This window comes from Eulemur rufifrons, chromosome 2 (genome assembly GCF_041146395.1).
Source record: "Eulemur rufifrons isolate Redbay chromosome 2, OSU_ERuf_1, whole genome shotgun sequence".
NCBI classification, from domain to species: domain Eukaryota; kingdom Metazoa; phylum Chordata; class Mammalia; order Primates; family Lemuridae; genus Eulemur; species Eulemur rufifrons.
Genome location: NC_090984.1, coordinates 30,584,796 through 30,601,465, shown reverse-complemented (window position 1 = coordinate 30,601,465; position 16,670 = coordinate 30,584,796). Strand labels below are relative to the sequence as shown.

The window sequence follows — 16,670 nt, the reverse complement described above, 5'->3', positions numbered from 1 at the left end:
CCCCTCAAATAAATCAAACCTGATGATCTTTTTCTTTATTTCTCATGTTGTATGCTTGGAAAATGAATATGCTTACTCACACTTTGAAAATAATTTGTTTTCTTCTAATTTTTCCATAAGTCAATTTTAGAAAATCAGCTGTTTTATCCACGGAATCAAATAGGGATCAATGTGTATTTTTTCCCTTCAAAATTACTAACTAGTTATCTCAGCACTTCTTATTGAATACACACCTTTTCTTTGTGACACACCTTGTTAAATACTTAAATGTATTGGGTTCTGCTTCTTAAGGGACTATTCTGTAATAATGAACTATTTCATACGGGGGATCCCGCTCTTTCCTGCCCGACTGAGACTGATAAGTGAGAGTAGACGGTCCAATAAGACATGGTTCCTATTAGCTGTGTGTCCTTGGGCAAGTTGCTCAAGTTTTCTGATCCTCAGTGTTTCTGTTTGTAAGATGATGACTCTAATACAAACAGTAACCCGTATACTTCCTAGGTTGATGTGTGGATTAAATGAGATATCAGGGAATCTTAGGTGTTATTGCTAGAAGGGACCTTGGCAAACATCACTTGCCAGATGAAGAGTAGCAGAGAAGGGAAATGACTTGCTCAAGGCCACACGGTGAGTTCCTGACATAGAAGGGTCTCACACTTGGGTCTTCAGACCCCCGCCCACCTTGGGGATAGTTCTGGGCTCCAGGAATTCAGGCTTTGGGACTGTAACTGTCCCAAACCCACCCATGTTGTCCAAGAAGCTAGAAAAGCCAAAGCCAGAAGCACTATACACCTCCCCACTCCCAGCCCCGGCACTGACTGCAGCGGGGAAGTTCTGGGAGGGACCTATCAACTGATCTGTGTGGTTTCTCCCCCAGCAGGGCGCCTCTCCTCTGCACCTTGCTGTGAGGCACAACTTCCCTGCCTTGGTCCAGCTGTTCATCAACGCCCACAGTGACCTGGATGCCACCGACAATGTAAGTGGCTGGAGAAACCATCTGGGCCCCAGGGAACCTCTGGGCACCCTCCCAGGCTGGCGGGGCTTGGCTGTGGTCTCCTAGCATGGCCCAGAGTCAAGGAGAAGCTTTTTTAGCTTTAAAAAAATTTGTTTGAATATTTGTTGAAGGTAATATCACTTTATTAACTTTATTCAAATCCATGTTCACTGTATTCTGAACATTTTGGTTGTTCCCAGGGTTTTGCCATGATTTATATAACACTGCAGTGAACATTTTCCTACATTCAACCTTTTCTTTTCATTGCTTCTTTCCCTTAGGGAAAATTCCCAGGGCAGGGGTGACTGGGGCAGTGTTGTGTAGTAAGAGCACTCTGAGTCCTGACGCCGTGATCAGTAAGGAGCTCTTTTAAATCCCATTTCCACACTCTACCCCTAACCATGCAATACCCAGTGCTGGCAAGGGCACGTAGAACCACAGGGAGTGGAAGGCAACTTGGCGGAATATATCATATATCTTTAAAATGAGCTGCAGTTGCACGTCTGGGAACTGAGCCTCAAGGAATACATTAGGCCGGCGCGGTGGCTCACGCCTGTAATCCCAGCGCTTTGAGAGGCTGAGGCAGGAGGATCGCTTGAGGCCAGGAGTTTGAGACCAGCCTGGGTAACATAGTGAGACCTACAAAAATAAAAAATAAATTAGCTGGGCATGGTGGAGCGTGCCTCTCGTCCCAGCTACTTGGGAGACTGAGGTGGGAGGGTCACTTGAGCCCAGGAGCTCAAGCTACAGTGAGCCGTCATCAGGCCGCTGCACTCCAGCCTGGGTGACAGAGTGAGACTGTCTCTAAAGAAAAAAAAAGAAAGAAACATAGTATTAATAGAAGCCATGCACAAAGACGCTTGTTACAGCATTGTTTATCAGTCCTCAATTTGATAATGACCCAAATAATAATAGGGAAGTGGTTTGGTCAATTATGGCCCAGACATAAATAGGCTATTATGGACTTATTAAAAATGGTCTTTTTTTTTTTTTTTTTTTATGAGACGGGAGTCTCGCTCTTGCTCAGGCTGGTCTTGAACTCCTGAGCTCAAGTGATACACCCGCCTCGGCCTCTCAGAGAGCTAGGATTACAGGTGTGAGCCACCGCGCCCGGTCTAAAAATGGTCTTTATCAGAGTTTATTATATGTGAAAAGTATTATATTAGGTAGAAAAACAAGATGAAAAATATATATACAGGACAATCTGAAATACATAAAGCCAAACAAACTAATAACATTCTGCATTAGAGAAAAAACATTAGAAGAAATATCCTAGGATCGTAATGGGGGTTGATTTAGGGTGGTCTGCTAGGGAAGTTATTTTTTTCCTTCTTTGCACTTTTTGTTTTTATCAGGTTTTCTCTGGCGAGTATTGTGTTTATGACTGAACCCTGGCTTTGAGCTGTTAGCCATCCCTACATGCTTTTCTGCTCACCTGTCCCTTGGCTTCTTCCCCAGAGGCAGCAGACGCCCCTTCACCTGGCCGCTGAGCACGCCTGGCAGGACATAGCAGAGATGCTCCTTGTCGCTGGGGTTGACTTATCCCTGACAGATAAGGTACCTCTGCTCATAACCAACCTCCCTTTCAAGCCATCATGGCTCCCTCATTGCCCAGAGACCCTGCTATGAATGCCTCCTCCCAGCTCCTTCTCAGGGTGTTCAGGGACTCTCATCCTTTATATACCAGCTCAAATGCAGCCTCCTCCAGGAAGCCTTCCTGCCCTTCCACCACCTTTCCCTCTCTCTACTGAGGTCCCCCAGCCATGGCCCGCCCCTCTCCTCGCCTAGGCCTGTGATTTGGTCGCTTTATGTTTCATGGCCCTCATCTGACTGAGCTCGTTGAGTCACCTAGGAGGGTGGGGAGAGTAGAAGAAGAGGACCATACCATTGTCCAGCAACCCCCTGCACATGGGACAGGGTTTGGGAAGCTTCCCAGCTCATTGTCCCTCTGGGGCAGCTACTTCCTCAGGTGCTAGAGGTCTCAGAGGAGCTGAAGACTTGGTGTGAGGCTGGGGGGCCATAGGCTCACGAGGGGAGAGGCACTTGCACGTGGGACTCAGCGAGCCTGGGATGGTGGCGGGTAGAGTTGGGGGCCAGGGTCAGGCCCTGAGGCTAGACCTGGGAGGGGCCTCCTGATTTGAGCTGGGCCCCGGGGCAGCTGGCCAGCTGTGAAGAGGAGCTTCCCATCGCACTACAGGTCCCTGGAGGTGACCCTCTGGGGGGCCTAGAACAAAGGGCCTGGTGGCCTGCGGGGAGGCAGGCAACAGGGACATGGCGAGCCCAGGCTCCCTTCTCTGGGCTCTAGTTTCTTCTGAAAATTGGGGCGGTAACCTCTGTCTCACGGGTGATGTTGAAGAGTTAGTGAGGGCTGACTTTCATAAGCTTTTAAAGCTTTCTGAATTCTCAGGGAACACAGAGGTGGTTGTTAGAATTATGTATTATTTCCTTATTCTACCTGGGACTTTCCACATCCCCGTCATGCCCAGAAAACCAGAAGACCTTTCTGCTCTCCTGTGTAGACTACCGGAAACCACTTCCTTTGGGCAGGAGGGTTTGTACTCGGTGCTGGGGGGCCACCCTGTACCCCTCCTGTAGCAACTCTGGCTTCATTTCTTGCCTCTCTCTTAATTGTAGCAAGGAAAAACCGCGCTGGCAGTGGCCGCCCGCAGCAACCACGTCAGCCTGGTGGACATGATCATAAAAGCGGATCGTTTCTACAGATGGGAGAAGGTAAGGAGGCCCCGTGCTTGGTCTCTCCATGTTAGAAAGGGAGAAGCCTTGGCTTCAGGTGGAGCTGGCTTTGAACCCCAGCCCTGACCAATTCTGGGGCCCCTCAGTCTCCAGTGGGTGATAATCCCCACCTTGTATACCACCAGGGTTGTTCACGAGGATCTGGAGGTGGGCAAGTGTCTAAACACACTGAAACAAGGCAGACTGAGGTCCGTGCCAGTGTGGTGATGCCACTGAACACTGCTGTAGCTCGGGCTGCTGAGTGCATGGATGTAGGGATGCATGCGTGCACGCATGTGTGAATGCATACACGAGTGTGTGAATAAAGAGATGGCAGTTGGTCCCATCTCACTGCCATCTCCAGGTGATTGGAACTGTTGCTTGGGGTGTTGTGTTCAGACAGCTTTCTGAGCCCAGAGGAAGGTGTGCTGGGATTGATTGGCCATGTCTGCTGTGGACGTGGGAGAGGGGAGTGGCAGGCAGCGGTCAGGCCGTGCATCTGCTGCTCTAGTCAGCAAATGGTGGGGGGCAGTTTTTTGGTGTCCTGGAGAGTTGTTTTTATACACAGAAAAGAATTTTTACATTTACTTCAGTTTTCAAAATTAATATAGATGGTACCCGACTTAGGATGGTTTGACTTGCAATTTTTCTGCTTTATTGATACTCATTCAGTAGAGGCCATACTTTTGAGCACCCACACAGCCATGCTGTTTCTCACTTTGAGTGTAGAATTTGATGAATTACATGAGATATGCAACATTTTATAATAAAATAGGCTTTGTGTTTGTTGTCCAAAAGACCACCAGGATGGCCAAATAGTAGAAAGGAGATTGGCAATATTGGTTTACAAATGAGGAAGAGACCGTCTCCAGCGTGTGCTGAAGGTGCTCCCTCTTCAAGGAGTTTTTGGATTTTTATGCCTCACAGGGCCGATACTGCACAATGCAGTCATACATATTCAGCAGGCTTTGGGGAAAAGTTATACATATTTATGAGAGGAGCCAAGCACATGTGTAATGTGTAAACATATATGTAACATACATCCCATGTTCACCTTGGGGCAGGGTTTGAGCATTAAAATGAGGTGGAATTTGGCTCTTTTTGTCAAAAGGTAAACTATAGGACACCGTTCGTGCACAGCGCCTATAAGTTGGCTGGAACAGGCTTAAGGTCTGCAGCTGCTTATCAGAAAAGAATGGTTGTAAGGTGGTTCCCTATGCAGTCTGAGTTGTAGTGGTCTGAGTTGCCTGATAGCTCCTATTACTAAGGAATTTAGCAAGTGTGGTTTTTCTTGTAGCTGTGCCAGGCCCTAAATCCTAGACCCATAGGTAACTTTGTGTCCTTAACCTTAGGGTCTGTCTTAGTTGATATAATGACATCTATTTTGGTCTCTCAGATCACATATTGGATCTTGGCCAACTGTAGTAATGTAAGTGTGTAAGGTAGGCTAGGCTAAGCTACGGTGTTCTGTAGGTTAGGCATATTAAATGCATTTTCAATTTATGATATTTTTAACTTACAATGTGTTTATTGGAACGTAACTCCGTCATAAATCAAAGAGCATCTATATTAAATTTGTGACAAACTTAAAAACCTAGTTTTTTTTAAACTCTTAAATTCATTTTTAATTATTTTATTTATACAACTAGCAAATTATAACAGTCATTTTCAAGGAGGCCTTCTGATTAATGTCTGGTCCCATGTTAAACTTAATTAAAACACCTTATACATTTTAAACTGAATGAATAAATTTAATATAATAGATTTTATTTTCTTTTTAAGCACTGCAAATACTTCCTAAATTCTTAAATTATCCTAATAAATCCATTAAATTAAACCTATATGTAATCTCAAATATCTTAAACATCCCAGTTTGGTTTACAGACTTAGTAAACTTCTCTTTCATTTCTTAAATAAAAATCACTGTTTCAAAATTAATTGATCAATAAATTTCAATAGGACTGGTCCTCTCTAGATCAGTTTGCTTTTCTTTTTTCTGTAAGGGTATACTTTGCTTTCAATAAACCTCTCTGTAAAAAAATAAATAAATTTCAATAGGAATCCTAAAATATTCTCCTTTGCTGATATGCTAGATTCTTAAATGTTACAACCCCTTTACATATGACACATTATTCCTAAATTTAATACCAAAATATTAGTACTAGGGATTTGACTCACTGACTCATCTCTGTGCTTAATACTAAACCACTTCAGGCTTTATAGGTCGTCACCACTAAGGGAGTGGCTGCACATGTTAGAATCACAAATCCCCCCTCTGTGCCCCAGACCAAGTCAATCAGAATCTCTGAGACAGGGGCCAGGCACTGGTAGTTCTTAAAGCTCCCAGATGATCCCAACGTATAAACAGGGCTGAGAACATTGCTCTAAGGGCACAGTTTTTAACACCCCAGATGAGAGCCAAGCTGTACCTCGCAGGTGGAGAGACTGTTGATCAGGAAGTAAGATTTAGAGCTGCAGATGCCAGGGTGATTTTTTTCACCTTGAACTTCTTAGCAATCATAACTCCACATTCATTCCCTTTAGAGGGGCTTAAGCTTTTGTGGACTTAATTTACACTATTACATAATTCTTTTGTAACCTCTAATTTTAGTACCTGCTTCACATGGAAAGGATTCTGTAACCCATCCTTTACTACTCGTTGGAATTCGGCAAGCTTGATTTTTGGCCTGTTTGGTTTTGGCCAAAGCTTCGGAGTTATTCTGCTGACACCCCTGTTATCAGAGCATGGAGAAAAGACAGGCAGAAAAGACCACAGGAATTTCGAAAGGCTACCTGGAAGACATGGCACATGTGTGGTCTTTTGATCCAGACAGTGGGGTTGAGGGGCTGGGGAGTGAGACAAAGCATTGGAGGTGGAAGAACAGTGAGGGCAACGTGGGTTCCAGAGATCAAGGCAAGGCCTGGAGTCAGAAACCAGAACGGTGGACATTAGGCCCCAGTCCCGTGCCTACTCCAGTTCCCAGGCTCCTCAGGGGTGGGAGTGGGGTACTAGGGGCCTCGGCCCTGCATTGCCCGTCCAGGATCACGAGGGAGAGCACCTGCACTTCTGGGATCTGCCCCACAGGACCACCTTTCATGCAGGGACTCCAGTGACCCCTCTGGGAAGAGCTTGACCTTTAAGCAGGACCACCGGCAGGAAACACAGCAGCTCCGCTCCGTGCTGTGGCAGCTGGCTTCCAGGCATCTGCGGCCCCACGAGTGGAAGAAGCTCGCATATTCCTGGGGGTTCACTGAGGCCCACATCTGCGCCATCGAGCAACAGTGGACAGGTACCACCTTGCCTCTCCCCACCCCAGGGCAACCAGAGGGCAGACGGATGGGGCCAGTTGGGGTGTGTTCAGCTTTCTATGCTTCTGGGAAAGAGCCCGTGTAACCCACACGCAGCCACACGCACTGCGTGCTCTGTCCCTCCTCCAGGCCTTCTCGCAGGCTGGAGGCATCACCTCACCCGCCCCCTTGCCCTGTGAATTTTATATTCTTCCGCAAACCCGCCTGAACCCATCCGTCATTTACACACTAAACGAAAGCCATTCCCGGTAAAAAGAAGAGGGCCCACTGTCGTCACTATTATTTAACATCTATTTGGACATTTTGGCTCTGGCACTAAGGCATGAAAAAAATGGAAATAATGGGTGTAAATATTGGAAAGGAAGAGAGAGAATTATTAATTTCAGATGCTATAATTGTATACATAGGAAGTCCAGAGGAATCAACTGAAAAACTCTTAGAATTAATAAAATAATTCAATGAAATGGCTTGATATATGATCAAATATACAAACCCCTTAGTATTCCTATGTACCATAGAGAAATGGGCAAAAAAACAATTAGAATTTTTAAAAGAGATTCCATTTACAAGTATGTGTATGTTTCATCTGGAAAATCTTAAAGAGAAACGTGAATGACACATATGAGTAAAACAATAACAATCAGCTGAACTATAAAAGATGACTTGGATAAATGGAATGACACTCTATTTCTGGCAAGAAAAAGTATTGAATAGATATCATTTTTCCCCCCTTGATTAAAACTTTGATCTAATTTTAATCAAATCAAAATACATTTTTGAAATGAGACTGAAGGATTCTATAGTTTTTCTGAAAGAATAAACAGAGGATATAAATGAATATTCTGGGGGAAAAAAATAAAGAGGCTCTAACCCAGCCAGACTCAACCTTTTACAAAGTTAAAATAATCAGCATAGATAGCTGACACCAAAATATGCAAATTGATCAGTGGACTAGAGCAGAGAGTCCAAAAGTAAACTATTACAGACAAGAACTTTCATATAAGATAAAGGAGCACTTGTAAATTTTGGGAGTAGGGGCAAAGACTATTTATTTTTTGTTTTTATTTTGTTTTGTTTAAATTAATTTTTTTAAATTTCAGTATATTACGGGGGCACAAATGTTTAGGTTAAGTATATTGCCCTTGCCCCACCCGAGTCAGAGCTTCAAGCGTGTCCATCCCCCAGACGGTGCACACCACACCCTTCAGGCGTGTATGTACCCATCCCCTCCTTCCCCCTCCTATCTGCCCGACACCTGATGAATATTATTCGTATATATGCACTTAAGTGTTTATCAGTTAATACCAATTTGATGGCGAGTACATGTGGTGCTTGTTTTTCCATTCTTGGGATATTTCATTTAGTAGAATGGGTTCCAGCCTATCCAGGATAATACAAGAAGTGCTATATCACCACTGTTTTTTGTGGCTGAGTAGAACTCCATGGTATACATATACCACATTTTATTAACCCACTCATGTATTGATGGGCACGTGGGTTGTTTCCACATCTTTGCAATTGTAAATTGTGCTGCTGTAAACATTCTAGTGCAGATATCTTTTTTATAGAATGTCTTTTGTTCTTTTGGGTAGAAGCCCAGTAATGGGATTGCTGGATCAAATGGTAGTTCTACTTGTATCTCTTTGAGGTGTCTCCATGTTGCTTTCCACAGAGGTTGTACTAGTTTGCAGTCCCAGGCTAAGACTATTTAATAAACGTCCTTAAGACAACTGGGTCAAATGAAATTGCCACCACATGGCAGCACCGTGAGGAAGTGCCTGCTGAGGGCCCAGAATGACACTGACTCTGTCAGTCAGAGGCAGTGAGCAGACTGACTTGGACCCAGTAGTTGTGGTGGAGCATCTATCTGCGTCCCCAGCAGGGAGAGCCGACCTAATAACACCTTAACGCCCACCACTGGGCACTGAATAGTGTGGGCAATTATGTTCCAAACACGGTTGTATGTTACAATCACCTGGGAAGCTTTAAAACCACCGGATAACTTGGCCGCACCCAGACCCAAGTAAATCAAAATCTCTGGGGGTGGTTGGGCTCCACGTGTCAGTATTTTCTAATGCCCCCCCAGGTATTTCCAGTGAGCAGCCAAGCTCAGAACGACTGGTGCGGGGAAACAATACGTGCAGCTCTGTCTCTGAGCTGTTTTCTCATCTGCGAAATAGGGCCGCTAGCACGTGAGCACAGGTCATTGTGAGCAGCCCAAGGGATGAAGCGTACTATTGTGTGCATCGTGGTACCACAACAGGCGTCAATTCTTTCTCTCTGCAGAGTGACACCAACAGGGTGTATGGTAGATGCTCAGGAGAAAGCCTGGGGCTGGGGGGATTCCAAACCCCCACCCCATCTGGGAGGCTGCCTCTTCGCTCCCCCTCCCCATCTCTGGGCTGAGCTCTGCTGGAGCACGGAGGGCCTGAGAGGGCCTTGGCCTCTTTCCCACCTGGGCGTGTACAGGAGGTGGGACAGGGTGGCATAGACATGTGCTCTGGTAAGGTGGCCTGGTTGGCTCCTTCTCCTCTCTCTCCCCTCCTCATCCTCAGGCACCAGGAGCTACCAGGAGCATGGCCACCGGATGCTGCTCATTTGGCTGCATGGTGTGGCCATGGCTGGCGAGAACCCCAGCAAAGCGCTGTTCGAAGGCCTCGTGGCCATTGGCAGAAGGGACCTGGCTGGTAAGAGCGTGCTCTGCAGGGCTCCTGCACAGTTGCTGTGTGGCCCTCGCTGGAATGCAGCAGGGCCCTCCAAGGCCTGCTCAGACCAGGCTGCTGGGACACTGGCCCTGGGCCTTCCAGATTCCTAGTCTTAGCCCTGCCTCCTTCTTCCATGCAGAGACTTGGGCAAACCATAGTGCCTCGGTTTCCCCATCAGGGCAATGAGGATTTGAGCCGAAGTGAACCCGATGGCCTGCACAGCCCCCAAGCCACTGATGCTATGTATCTCTTCCTCACCAGCCCTCTATACCTTTATTTTCTTTTTTCCAGTTTGGAATAAGGCTGGAACAGCCTGCAGATTTCTTTCTCACAAACAGTAAGACATACAAGCCCCAAACTGGCTTAATGTGAGTTGAACTAGTCAGATCTGGCCAAATAAGCCATCATAATCTTATGCCAGTCCTAACAGTCTGGTTTAGGATTCAGGGCATAATCGGGCAAGCAGGATAAAAGGTTCTAGTACTCATTCCTCATTAAAAACACAATCAACTCATGACAAAAAAGCCTTAAACACCGTGATGGCCAATGACACGGCACATTATGGAGCAACAACAGGATGGGGTATGAAGCAGTCACTAATAGTTGTGAAGGCTTCGTTAGTAATGAGGCAACAAGAAAAACATCCATAGCGGATTATGGAGGGAAAGGAAAGCCCTAGCACGGTGGCCAACCCACGGCAGCTACAGGCAAGGTGGGAAAGCAGAGAGTCATTTCAGGGTGGAGGAATTAGGGATGCCTTTTTCCTTTTTCCAAACTCTTCTTAAATATAGTTGTTACATCTTCTTTTAACACAGACTCTGGCGGGCAATTAAAACATCTAACCAGCCCTCTGCCGGAGCGGTGGCACAGGCCTGTAGTCCCAGCCACTCAGGATGCTGAAGCGGGAGGATCGTTTGAGCTCAGGAGTTCAAGTCCAGCCTGGGCAACATAACAAGATCCATCTCTAAAAAAAAAGAAACCCCAAAACCCAAAAACCCTAGCCTTGAGAGGCAGAGGTTACACAACATGAAGCAATGTTATTCTTGTCTTTTGCAGAAAGCATCAGGAGGAAAGCAAATGCAGAGCCACCTGCCCCCAGGAGGTGCACAGCCATGTAACTGGAGAGGCCGGACCTTCCGGCACGTGGGAGTGTGGGGCCATCTGAACAGAAGATGACCACCAGTTCAGAGCTTTTAAAACAATCACTGTTAACAGACCTCCAGCGGCTTCTACTGAAGCGCACAGTCATGCAGAGACCAGCAGGCCCTGTGTGTACAGTAATCGTCTCCACGCGGGGGCCTGTTTCGGGGTTTGTATTAGGTAATCCCGCCCCACGGGGATGGTCTTTCACTGCTCTCAGCTCACTTTCACCTCCATCCTCCTCAGCCTCATAGCCGTCCCTGGAGGTGCAAGGGGGCATCTTTACAGACAGGACACAGAGGCCCAGGGAAGAGAAGCAGCTTGCCCAGGCCGCACTGCTAATCAGGTGGTGAGGTCAGGCGCCAAACCCGGCATTCCTCCCACCCTGACCGAGGAACGGGCTTGTGCATCACTAACTAATGGACTGCCTGTAACCTGCCCGCTGGTTTGCAGTGCTGTGCTTACTCCACGGGCTTTTATTTACAAGCTAATTTGTACACTTTGACAGTTCCAGGAGGCACGCACTCTCATTTTTTCCTTCTTGTTTTATCATTTTTAAAAGTTAAAAAACTTTTTGTTTTGAAATCATTTCAGACCTACAAAAAAGTTGCAGAAACGGTACAAAGAGTTTCCGAATGCTCTTCACACAGCTTCCCCAAATATTAACATGTTATGTAACGACAGTATAATTTTCAAAACCATGAAATTCACACTGATACTAGTAACTAATCTTCTGATCTTAGGCAAATTTTGCCAGTTGAGCTATTCGTGTCCTTTTTCTGGACCAGGATCCAATCCAAGACCACAGATTGCATTTAGTTGCCATTTTTCTTGTTTTCAATAGCCCCACACGAAGGTTGTCTGTCTGGAGCAGCGCTATGCGATGGGACTTTCTGCAACAGTGGGAACTTTCCATTTTCTGCGCTGTCTGGTAGAGTAGCCACAAGCCACCTGCAGCTATTGAGCACTTGAAATGTGGCTAGAGGGAGTGAGAAATTCAACTTTTAATTTTATTTAGTATTAATTATTTGAAATTTCACTTGGCACCTTTGGCAAGTGACAACTGCATTGGACGGCACAGCCAGTCTGACCCTGGGCTTTTAGGTGCCAGGCAAGCACAGCTAGTTGGTGGGGCTCTGCCGCATCAGCAGGAGGGTGTGTTTCCAGGGAAGTGTGGCTCTGGAAGCTCCGCAGTTTCCCAGAATGTGGGGAATGTATCTGTGCAGGATAACCTAGAAGTTCAGCCTGGGTGCTGTTTCTGTCTAATTTGAGCTCTCCTGCATGTGGCACAGCTGGCTGTGGCCAGCTTAGGAGCCCACATCTTAGAGAAATTCCCCTCAAAGTTCTCCACTGGGCCTGAGCCTGGAAAGGAGGTAGACTTGGAACTGAGCTGAAAGGGGCTTCCACTGCCCCATGTGGCTGGCGGGGTCCACAGTGGTACAATCTCTGATGAGCAATCTGGCGTTATCTACCCAAATTACAAATAACTTTACCCCTTGGTCCAGCAATCCCACTTCTAGAAATTTATCCTACAGATAAACCTGTACGTGTAGACAATGACAGATATATGAGGTTATTTAGTATTGCATTATTTGAAAAAAAACAAAAGCTAGGAAACGATTGGACATAAACCAAGTGGCCATCTACAGGGGACTGGTGAGATAGGGTGTAGTTCACCCGCACAGTGGAATACTATTCAGCAGAGAAAAAAGATTGAGGGGCTTTCCGTGTATCATTCTGGAAAGAGCTCCAGGATAAATAAAGTAAAAAAAAAAATCAAGATATAGATCAGTGTGTATAGTATGATACTAATTACATAAAGAAAAAAGGGAGTAAGACAATATATTTGCTTATATTTGTATAAGTAAAGCTAGACAAAGGCTAAGAAACCAAGTGGTTTCCCTGCGGAAGGAGGATAGTGGGGAGCAGTTGGACTGGGACGGGGCGGCAGAGAGAGTTCTCAGTGGTACCTTTTTAATACTGTTTTCACTTTTGAAATGTGTAAGTGTATCACTGATTCAAAACTAAAAGGATATGACATTCTGGAACAGGCAAAACTGTAAAGACAGTTGGCAGCCAGGGGCTGCGGGCGATGAGAGGGAGAGAGGGATGAAGAGGCGGGGCAGGGTGGGGGGGTGGATTTTTAGGGCAGTGGACTGTTCTGAACGATACTGTAGCAGGGGATCCGTGACAGTGCGTTGGTCAAAACCCACAGAATGTACAACACAAAGTGTGACTTAATGTAAACTCTGGGCTTTAGTTAATAAGTGTCAATATTGTTCATCAGTCGTGTGAGGTGTACCACCCTGATGCAAGATGTTAATAATCGTGGAAAGGGGTATATGGGAACTCTCTGTACTGTCTGCTCACGTTTTCTCTACAGCCAAAACTGTTCTAAACAACAAAGTATTGAAAAACGAAAGGTACAGTTATAAAAAGAAAAGAAGGAAAAAGAAGCTTTTAAATAATCCCATCCATTCCATTTGGGAGAGGATTTTGTACCACATGAAACTTTAATCACTTATTTGAATGAATTTAACAAAATGAATTTTGCATTATTTTTTCTGAGACAGAAAAGCAAGTTCTTAAATACAATAAAATTGAAATGTTGAAATATATGTCTCAAATTCAATACCATTTGTTTTCTTTGGGAAATCTAGGGCAAAAACGTTCAAGTTAGACAGGCTGTCACGGATTGGTTCTGTGAAGCGCAACCACTCAACTCACCAGTGAGTATATTTTGAGTGTGTCCTCTGCCAGGCGGTCCGCTAGGACACAGAGATGAGAGCCGCAGTTCCTGCCTCCGGAAGCTGAGGGTCTCGTGGGGGACAGGGGCTCGGACACCAAGCACTGGAACAGAGTGTGGTCAGGGCAAAGAACTATGGGATTCGTTCTTCCTCAGGGAAGGCTGGGGGACTAAGGGTCTGAGAAGGTCAGAGAGAGCCATGTGCGGGAACGCAGGAAGTGTGAAAGGGGAAGAGATGTTCTGTGGGGCAGGAAGGGGGGTGAAGGGTGCAGAGGGGACATTGGAAATTGTTCCCCATCCCATAATAACATAAAAAAAATTTTTTTTGTGATGGGTTCTTGCTATGTCACCCAGGCTGGAGTGCAGTGGCATCATCATAGCTCACTACAGCCTCCAACTCCCAGGCTTAAGCGATCCTCCTGCCTCAGCCTCCTGAATAGCTGGGACTACAGGCACTCACTACCACGCCCAGCTAATTTTTCTCATTTTTTGTAGCAACGGGGTCTCACCATGTAGCCCAGGCTGGTCTTGAACTCCTGGTATCACAGGATCCTCCTGCCTTGGCCCCCCAAAGTGCTGGGATTACAGGTGTGAGCCACCATGCCTGGCCAAAAACTGGATGTCTCATAAGGTAAAAACTGAACACGATAGACTCCCTCTTTGGAAATGCACATCTGCCACTCCTTTCAAAGAGTGCTTTACCTTGCTAATTGTGATTTTTTTTCCATTTTCTTAATTTTTCCCCCCTCAAAAGGTTGAAAATCCTTAATCTTGTTTTTAAAATGTATATTTAAATGTCTTTTCCAACGTATATTTATTTACTGTTGCTCCCTCCCTCCTTCAGTGTAGATAGATACTACACTGAAAACCTAGTCAAACATACACACTAGTTTATATACTTGTAGTACAAGGTGTTTTCCTGTGGATGGCAGGATGATTTGTGGAAGGGGGCAGATCCTGCCTAGGCCACATTACATGTCAAAATGAACTCAGGAAACTCACGTGTTGAGAACTGGGATGAAGGCCTTACTGGTTATATCTGGAGGTTGCTCTCCTCATTTTTTCCTGTGTGCAGATCTTCAGTATGTGGTAAAAGCCTTATTTAAGAGTTTCTGAAACTGTGTTCTCATTTCCACAATGGCGGCCCCTCAAGTGTTCATACACCAGTAAGTGACAAGATCAGACCTATGTGTGGACAACACGGGGGCTGGATGGGGCGGGCTGGAGGTGGCCGGTGGAGCCACTGCTGTAGACTGGGCAGGAGATGCCAAGGCCTGTGGCGAGGAAGGGTCAAATTGGAGGAAAGTTGCTAGATCTCTGAGATCAGGGGACATGGGGTGTGGTAGATGTGGACAGGTGCTGCTCAGACCCTCTTCTTCCAGAAAGGCCTTGCTACCCAGCTGCAGGAGTGCAGGGAGTGGACGGCCTCCCGCTGGCAGCCCTTCACGTCTGGCTCCCTGCAGACAGCTGCCTCACCCAAGAGCCCGCTCTCCCCAGGGCAGCCTGCATCTGGGAAGTGAGCAAGGTGGGGGTGCCACAAAGGCCCAGCCATTTCAGCTCTCCGTGAGAACGTTCCAGGGGCGCCACTAGCCCCAGAGCTCCCCGCCTGGGTGGCGGGTGCTTGGTAAGACCTGCATCCCAGTCCAGTTTCTCCCTCTCTCCAGTCCCTCTTCCCCTCACAGAAGTTGTTCCTTAATAACCATCCTGCATCCAAAGTTTCGTCTCAGCGTCTGCTTTGGCCTGAGATGTGGGGGTGGCAGGGCATGCGTGGGGGTCCAAGATGGCTGAGTTTCCAGCCGGGGAATGTGAGGCACAGTGATGCCAGAACTGAGATGGTGTGCCCAGGAGAGGAAAGGCGGGTTTGGGGAGTGGGGACACGGCGTGGCTTTTGCCAGGTAGTCTGGGGAGCCTGTAGAAGGCTGGCCTGACAGATAGGCCAAACAGGCATTCAAGGCCAGTGCTCAAAACTGGTCAGGGCTGAAAATGGCGACTTGCTATCATCAGGCGTAGAGCCAGGGAGTAGCTAAAGCCGTAAAAGGGTGGAGGCTCCTGCGGGGAGAATTTGACAAGAAAGTGGAGGGCAGTCCCACAGTTCATTCCTGCACTGGGACGCAGGGGCTACTGAAGACGTCTAGCGTGGTCCTGCCCACAGGAGCTCCCTGTTTGGTTGGGAAGTCAAGACACACACACAGAACTATGGCAGCATCGAGAAAGCCTCAGATGCTACCAGTTAAAACGTCAAGCCCTGCCTTTGTAGCTTAACTGAGTGCTTCCATAACTCAGCAGTTGTCAAGGCACAGGTAGTGAGAGAAGACACTGTGGCCTTTGTGGAAAGATCGCTGGCTCTGGGGACTCAAGCTGGCAATCCAGCCCCCCCCGCCCCCCACTTACTATGTGACCCTGAGCAAGTGTCCCAGTCTCTAGGGCCTCACCTGTAAAGTCTGTCTCACCAGGGCTGTGGTGGGGATGACATGTGAGACGGCACAGCCAACTCAGTATTTTGAAACCTGGCAAATAAAGGGAAAGAAACACCCATGCTTATTTTCCTGTCTACACTGTACCTCAGAGAAACCAAGTAGTTGAGGAGGGAAAGGCTTTTTTTAATTGGTAAAATCCAGCTAAAAAATAGTCTCATTATGGTCCTGCAACTTCGAATGAAATGATGCGTCTGTGCAACGATCAGCAGTGGCAGCTAAACCAGCCGGGGAACCTTCTCATGACTGATCAGGCTGACGATGCCTGAATCCGCCCAGCAGTCATAACACCTCAGACACAACCGGATGTTATGGGTGATGCATGGGAAGCAAACAGCCCCGCTCGTGAAGTGTTCTGCCAGAAAGATTGAGCTTGATCAAGCCTGTAGACGTAACCACCAGTTTACAGGAGATACCAGGGACAGAGAAACAAGCTGATGGACACCAGGAGGCTGCCGTCAGCCAAATCCAGACAGTGGGGCAACTATAGGGCAAATGAGCCTGTTTCTTCACTGAATACACAGGAAGAAAAAAATGGAGGAGGAACTTGTAGTTTAAAACAGACTTAAGAG

General features: G+C 46.8%; 1 protein-coding gene across 2 annotated transcripts in view; it reads left to right on the top strand.

Moving 5' to 3' along the window:
- ANKDD1A (ankyrin repeat and death domain containing 1A) overlaps nt 1–14,004 on the top strand; it is a 35,661-nt gene extending 21,657 nt beyond the window's left edge. Inside the window, exons 10-15 of one of the 2 annotated variants that reach the window (XM_069458983.1) lie at nt 878–976; nt 2,453–2,551; nt 3,629–3,724; nt 6,810–7,014; nt 9,589–9,720; nt 13,979–14,004. In XM_069458983.1, the coding sequence (XP_069315084.1) occupies nt 878–976; nt 2,453–2,551; nt 3,629–3,724; nt 6,810–7,014; nt 9,589–9,720; nt 13,979–14,004 (657 nt within the window). Of the gene's footprint in view, nt 1–877; nt 977–2,452; nt 2,552–3,628; nt 3,725–6,809; nt 7,015–9,588; nt 9,721–10,794; nt 10,921–13,978 lie in introns of those variants that run through there. The other variant, XM_069458993.1, reaches the window with a different exon arrangement.
- Nucleotides 14,005–16,670: the final 2,666 nt, after the last annotated feature.